The 8,031-nt window shown below is 24.6% G+C and overlaps 2 protein-coding genes across 2 annotated transcripts; one reads left to right on the top strand and one right to left on the bottom strand.

Moving 5' to 3' along the window:
* The first annotated feature begins 3 nt into the window (after positions 1-3).
* Positions 4-790, top strand: LOAG_10730 (hypothetical protein). The gene is made up of 2 exons (XM_003146254.2): positions 4-197; positions 540-790. Exons 1-2 carry the CDS (start codon positions 11-13, stop codon positions 710-712), a joined length of 360 nt encoding a protein of 119 aa, XP_003146302.1. The 5' UTR covers positions 4-10; the 3' UTR covers positions 713-790.
* Positions 791-2,245: 1,455 nt separating this feature from the next.
* Positions 2,246-3,400, bottom strand: LOAG_10729 (hypothetical protein). Its single transcript, XM_020448221.1, has 4 exons — positions 3,264-3,400; positions 2,834-2,977; positions 2,632-2,691; positions 2,246-2,314 (listed from the first exon to the last, which is right to left on the bottom strand). Exons 1-4 carry the CDS (start codon positions 3,363-3,365, stop codon positions 2,255-2,257), a joined length of 366 nt encoding a protein of 121 aa, XP_020301615.1. The 5' UTR covers positions 3,366-3,400; the 3' UTR covers positions 2,246-2,254.
* Positions 3,401-8,031: the final 4,631 nt, after the last annotated feature.

Genomic DNA, 8,031 nt, shown 5'->3' with positions numbered 1-8,031 from the left:
TCCAGATGCGATGTTTCGATGCTTTACGTTATCGTTATTGCTACCTGTGATAAGCAGTGATATGTTGTATACGAATGATATAAATCGTATACAACCATTTTGTAATGATGATGCTGATAAATGCAACTATGCAGCTACTTCAGTTCTATTTCCAAATCCGGAAATCAATAATGTAATTCCGAGTCATTCTGTTTCCGGTTATTTTTTTTTTTTATTTTATTTTTCAATTATTTTAATTTTTCTATGAAATTTTATGATTTATTTGCATATACATTGAATATAAATGCATTCCTTACAAATTATTTTCATTAATTATTACTAATAAAATAGGAGAAAGGTTGAAAAAATTTAAACTGAAAATTCAGATTAAATATTTCAGGTATAAGAATGAGAAAGAGGATAAAATTGTTGTAAATTATTAAATTTTGTACCAAAAATTCTGACATGAAATAGTTTGTAAATATACCGGAATAGTGCTATTGAATTTAATTAATTAATCATATTTTAATACCTCTAATTAATTAAATAATATATTTCAGTAATGGAAATTAATCAACAAATATCATTGTATAATTTATGGTCTTATCTGCTCTATCGATGGAGTATTGTGCTATATTTTGTACCATTGATCGTTATAATATTATGTAAATGTAAAATAATTAATTGTGATGTACGACTTATTTACGGTAATATGCCGGATGATTTTATGTAATTCTTTCTTTTTTTTTCCATTTTCTCATAACTGATAGCTTTTTTTTTTTTTTTTTTCTCATTATTTTCATAATTTGTCAACTAAATTAATCGAATTGTACAGTTAAAATGTATAAATAATGTATATTTATATTTCGCTTATAATTTTTCCGAACGTTTATTTTACATTTGTACAATATTTCATATTTTAAAATAATTTAATCCAAATATTTTATCTGATTACTCGTTTTTTTTTTTTCACGATATTAGATTAATGTAGGAAGTGAATAAAAAAAAAAAAAAAGTATAGTAAGTAATAAGAAGTTTCATATTTAATTTCATATTTAAGTGAAGTGAAAGTAAAGTAATGCGAAAATATTAGTTAATGAAATATTTCATTACCTGTATGATGACATTTAATTACCTGTATGTAATGTTTATTTGTAAAAAAAAAAAATTCATTCAGAAGAAACAAAATGTATATCATATGGAAGAAAATAAGAGAGAAATGAATAATCTCTCATATATAACCCATATAATAATCATCTGAAGTATTTATTACATTACTACAGGATTAATATCTTTTAAAATTAGTTATTCTGATACATTCAACGTAGTATTAATCCGAATCTTTTTTTTTTTTGTTTTCTTTTTAAAATTAAAAGAAAAAAAAAGTGGAAAAGTGGTAGAAAAATCATTTTTATCAATGAAATTTGATTGATAATTAAAAAATGATCACATACAGGTGGTATGCATTCGTAAAATAGTGGATATTTGTCCATATCTTTCTAGTTAACCGATTTAATGATCAACTTTATCCAGCTTTCAACATTTTTCACCATTTATTCATAATTATTTCCAAGAATTTATTTCATCCAAACATCTCACCAGTAAATTCTCGACTACATTAAATTACATTCATCGAGAATAATATTGGGAAAAACCAATGATCAATATGCTAATATCAAGGAATCAAGAAAATTTCTACACTTAAAAGACCATCCGATTTCCTCTCAAATTTATACTTTAACTTTTTTTTTGATGACCAGCTTTTTTCTTCGCTGTTAAATCTTCTCTCAAAATATGAATTTTTTAATCAGTTAACTCCGGAATTTTAACCTCAATTTGAAATTGTAAATTTTCTGCTTTACTTCAAATGGTTAAAATTTTTTTTTACAATTTGAAGAACGTGTCAATATATCATTCTATCGTTTCATTCTCATAGATTATAATATACTGATCAGGAATGCGATCATTTGCAGATATCAATTAATGAAAATATTTTTAACTGAAATCAACTTGACCCGTTTTATCCGTAATTTAATTGACAGATTAATTTTCAAACATATAAAACTTTTTTTTTTTAAATTTTAAAATACATAAAATAATTTTTTCCATTTTATTAATAACAATTGAAAAGCGCATTTGTACAAAGATATAAAATACATATCACTTTTTTCAATCGTTTCCTGCTTCTTTCATCCCAAATTTGCGCCCTTACTAGCAATAATATTTGTGATGAATCACGAAATTAAATCATTTTCATTTTTCGAATTACGCTATATTACCGTATTTTTAAGCGCTTGAATGATTTCATGAAAATTGGATCCAAACAATCATTTTGCTGAAAAATAAGAAAATTGAATTTTCATTTAAAATTAACCAATTTTATTAATAATCATTTCGAATTAGAAAGATTAATCTTTAAATTTTTTATCGATTAAATTAATTTTAACCTATTAGCCTAGTAAATATTTGAATTTAAGCAAATGGAGCAATTGAGTACATTGATTGAAAAAAGAAAAAAAAAAAAGACTATTACATTCATACTACTCTTAAATTATGAACTGACCATTCAAACTGACCAATAAAGAGCATTTATACCTAGCATTTATATTGATCTTTGATGGACTATTTGAGAATAGCATTTAAAACATCAACCTGAAAAAAGTTGACAAAATCAGACTTGCAAATATAACCATTGCCATCCTTGTCCAATGCCTATAATTGATCACAAAGTTAATAATGTGTCCATTTATTACCAATATGACAATTTTAATAGTATTTAAAATTTTGATTTCATTACCTTTTATTCCATTTCATATTAATTATTTAATGATAATAAATTTAAAAACAGTACTACCTTAAATGTTCCATGTGAACGATGAGTAGCAACATTTTGTAGAGCTGTATCAATTAAGTGAAAGCCGCAATTAAATGTTTTGCTACTTTTTAATTTTTCAAGCATTGCTAATCGAAAAACCGATTTTGTAAATGATACCAAATCCTGAATGAATGAAATTAATTTCAAACTTAAATGGAAATATTCGAATTTTTTTATCAAATATGAGTATAATTATATTTTCAATTGATAATGTGTATTCAATTAAAAAATTGTAAAAATTTCGAAAAAATTTAAAATAAAAGAAAAGATAAAACATTTGGAAGGTTAAAAGACTAATGATAAGGAAGGTTAAAAGACTAATGATAAGATCAGATATCAAATTTACTAATCTTATCATAAAATGTGATACTTGATTGGAAATTTTTAAAAATATTTGGAAAGCTCATACAGCTTCTGTAATAACTTCAACATCAGAACCCTTGATCATTCGTACTGTCCAAATTGCATTTGCTTCAGGTGTTGGTAAACAGAGTAATGACAATGATTCCATGAGATCCTAAAAAAAAAAAAAAGATTGATTACATCATTATCATCCTAATTTTTTTTTTTGAAAAACAAAAACATTAAACCTTCCATCAATCATCGTCTACTACATGTACTAGTTAATTACGCTCAGAAAAGTTTAATGCATAAGTCAATTGCGTTTTTGAACTTTGAACTTTGAACCATTTTTATAAATGGATCCAAAAAAAAAAGAAAACCTTTATTGACCAAAGGTAAGGCTAAATACGGAATAAATTTTTGCTCACTATCGTAGCAAAAAAAAACACCCCGAACATTTTGGAGGATAGGCGAACTGTTTTTGACAGTTGGTCAGTTATAGAAGCATTTTCCGTGCAACAATTTGTCCAATTGATTGAGACAGTGGACAAATAAGGCAATAACATACTCTGTAATCCAAAGTTATCACAAATGCTTCAAAGCATTTGACTCGGACATTTTGGTTGGGCATTATGGTCAAGAGTTGACCTTTTCTAATCTTTCGGTTCAACAATGTTGCCACGGATATTTGCATTCGATGTTTGCTATGATTTCCTAAGTATTCGTAAATATTAGAAATTCATCGTGGAAGCAAAACATCAAATAGTGACGATGAATTTTTTTAGAGATTTTTAGAGAAGTCAACTTCAATAATACTTTAGTGTTTCATCGTTTAACCACTGACCAACGGTCAATCTCTTAGTAAATTCTAGACCAAATGGTTCATTGGCATTACTAGTGACCTTCACTACTTAACATTTTGAACTCAAATTTTTGTCTTTTATCTAATATTATCTAAAATAAGAAAAGATGAATAAATTTTTTTTTTTTAAAAAAAAAAAAAAGACAAGGATAAATTTACTTGCAAATGCATCGCAATATAAAATAGCGCTGAAGTTCAACAGCGCAAAAAAACACAATTACTTTTGCGCCATCTTAATAAATCGTTAAATCTATAGGTACTTACTATTCTTTCATTTCGGTAATTTTCAAAGCGATCAAATGATTAAATATAAAAAAAAGAACAATCAATTCATCTGTCGTCTTTTTCACTTTGACATTACTAAAAAGATATGACATTACTGTTATACTAAACTACTTCATGCTAATGTCATCCTAGCTTAAATAATTTTACTCTTTAATTTCAATTTTGCTTAGCATAAAATTTAAAAGAGGAAAAATTTTAGCACCTGAAAAGTCATTTCCTCTTTACCATTAGCGAATGCTGTAAATAACCTCAGGATGTATTCATCATCGAGACATGGTGGAAAATACGAACCAAACATTTTCTTAAATTTAGCTAAACGCATTCTACCTGTTGGACATGCCTGCATTTATTTCATAATTAATGGATGATAAGATATAAATTGTTAACACTGATAAGATATAATATTGAAAATTAAAAATGATTATTTCGAAAAAAAAAAGAAAGGAAAAATTGAAAATCATTATCAAGCCATTCCATTATAATATATCAAATTTTTTTTTGCTTCTATGCTTAATGCTTCAATGTTTCCATCTATAATATTAATTAATTTACATTTCATTAATTAATCTTTTAATCTTTTTTTATATTCCGGATTACTTTCTCTTCTGTCCATTCGAAAATTCAATTAAATTTTTGCAAGTAACTATTTAAATGAAACAAATAAAACAAACATTTTTAAACTTTGAATACATATATTTGATGTATTTACAACTAAAAGCATTTTTTGTATGTCTGCGCAATTCGTCAATTGTTGGCGGTTGAATATTTGCTTCCCATTTCATTATTTCTGCTAATTCATTCGATTCCATTGCTGTAAATAAATTTGGTAGGGTGAAATTTATTGTTTAATAAACAAACAAATAAATAAATAAAAAATTAAGTAAATAAGTAAACAATTCTTCATGATTTCATTTCTGGTTGTAAATAAATTTGGTACAGCGAAGTTTATTGTTTAATAAACAAACAAATAAATAAATGAATAACCCAATAAATAAATAAGTGAATAAATAAATAAATAAGTAGGTAAATAAATAAATGAGTAAATAAATAAATAAGTAAATAAACAGATGAATAAATAAATAGATTAAATAAATAAATAAATAAATAAATAATCAAGTAAATAAGTAAACAATTCTTCATGATTACATTTCTGTGTGAGCAAAGGAAATATGAGTTGAATTAACTTTGAAAAGAGAATTTCAATCTTATATGCGCTAACTTTATTGCTTCAAAAAAAATGCATATCAGGAAAAAAAAAAGAAAGAAATTCCCTTTTTTATAATAGAAACATTCTGTATAAATTACGTAAGACTGAAAAACATTTCCGTTTTTCCGGATCAAGTATTACATCCAATTTTGAAATAAAATGCAAATAAACCATTGTTAAAGTTATATTATTGCTAAAAAATTTTAAAATTTGAAAAGAAATTTTGTTTCATTTTGAAAGGAAAAATTTTTTTTTTTTTTGCTAATATCATTATAAGCATAGGAAAAATGCATATATCACTACTAAATATTATCTCATTTTATGCATTTACCTAATTTAAATAAAAAATCAAATATCAAATATTATATGGTGATAATGATTATGAACTATAATGCATTCAAGTTCATGGATAAGTACAATTTAAAAAGGCCCAAACATTGTTTTATTAAATAAAATATTGCAAAAAAAAAATTCGTGTTAATTAATTTTTATTAAATTAAATATTACAAAAAATTTTTCTTCAATTAATATAACAACCCAAACATATCTGTTATTTGCTTATTAAATGTATATGTTAAGCAGCTTAGAAATGATAAATCCTCATTTTCTAAATTAAAATTCAAAATAAAATTGTTGATTTTTTTTTTGATTGATATTTTAAACTGTCTCTGATATGATATGATATGATAAATTGAATGTGAAATTTCCTGTCACTCATACTGTGACATTTCTTGCATTGCAAAATTTCATATGAAATTCTGATTCAGTCATGCAAATGAAAACAATTATGCATTGATGGAGACAAAAAAAAAAAGTAGGGAAAAAAAAAATAAGCGGCTAAAGTATAAGCTAAAAACAAGATCTTTTAGTGAATTGAAAGGAAAGTAGGGCTTATAAAAGTTAAGCTTAAAAGCTTAAAAATGTAAGCTTAAAATTTAGAAAGATAAAATTTTGAAAATTTAAGATGACAGACATACTTCTATGGTATGTTTATTAGCTTTCTGTTACAAGCATTTAAAAAAAAAAATTGGAAGCTTCTAAAACGACAAAACAAACAATTACAACTAACAAATTTTTCTTTTTTTTTTTTTTTTTTTCACTCAATTTAATAAACGATTAAGCTGTGTCAGGTGGTGTTCAGATGGTTGAATGTTATTAATATGTATTGTGATTTCATTGATATTTTGAATATAATTGAAATTTTTCAAAACAAAATTGACATTTTTTTCATTTTACCTCATTCAATTTATTTGTTTACCAAAATTTATTAAAAGTTTTCAACCATTTAAATATTCGTTTTATCAAGCATAAAACAATGATAAATTCTTATTTTTTAAAAAAAGGGAAAAGGAATTTTAATGAATGTTAAAAAAATTTAAATTGAATAAAAATTTACATACAGATAAGTGATAAATGATAAAAATTTTCATCAAAAATTAATATGAAATAAAAGAATTTTGCAATGAATTTTTGACAAAATAGGTATTTTTTCAGCTAAAAAAAAAATTACATTTTTAAAGAATTTTATAAAAACATTTTTAAAAAGGCTTTTGTTTTAAAAAAAAAAAAAAAAACTTTTAAGGATAAGTAAACAATAATTGGCCATATTACTATTTGCTGAATTTAAATGACAACAAAAACATTAAGTAGGGAAAGAATTCTCTTAAGTTTAATGTCTAATGGAATCTGTGACAGTTAATTGTTTGAAAGAATAAAATCGAAGAGAAAGATAGAAATGACAAATAATTTTTTTTTGATATTTCAAGAAAAGATGGCAAAAGAAAAGTTAATGATGAAATGAGAGAGAAATGAATGCAATAAAATGGATGATATTAATGGAAAACATTGAAAATAAGAGTGGAGTATGTGACATATATGTGACAAAAATAAAAGTTTAATGAATTTTAGGAATGTTAATAGGATTAAAATATTACCTGATGAAAGGTATAATGTTATTATCTGGATATCGATCTATTTTAGTATTCTTATTAGAACAATTTAAGATATCAAATATTTTAATTATTTACTAAAATACATCTTACTGGTATAAATTGAAAAGGATGCAACTTATGGAAAAGTTTTTTTTTTCTTTTTTTACTGTAATAGTTAAGGAGAATTTAGCTATTCGCTGGAGACTGCAATGTAAAGAAATGATAACTGCGCCATGACTGCTAAAATTACAATAAATATAGTCGATGCAGTCGGACCGCTGATGGAACTCTTTAAACTAAGACACACTATTTTTCTGTTCTCATTGCTTTGTATTTTAATATATTCAAATGTGATTGATGTACAGTTGCATTTGGATAAATGGATTATAGCTACGGCAGAGCAGCAGTTTTGCATAGACTTCATTAGCGTTATGATAATTGCAATTTTTGCACGAAGTAATTCTGTAATTACTTTGTGAGGAAGGGAAGGGAAACAGAAGTGAGATTGGAAAGATTGTATTTATCAATTTAGTTGTAACTCAGCGATTCG

Source organism: Loa loa (assembly GCF_000183805.2).
Source record: "Loa loa unplaced genomic scaffold supercont3.302, whole genome shotgun sequence".
In the NCBI taxonomy this organism is placed as follows: domain Eukaryota; kingdom Metazoa; phylum Nematoda; class Chromadorea; order Rhabditida; family Onchocercidae; genus Loa; species Loa loa.
This window is presented reverse-complemented; position numbering and strand designations above follow the sequence as displayed.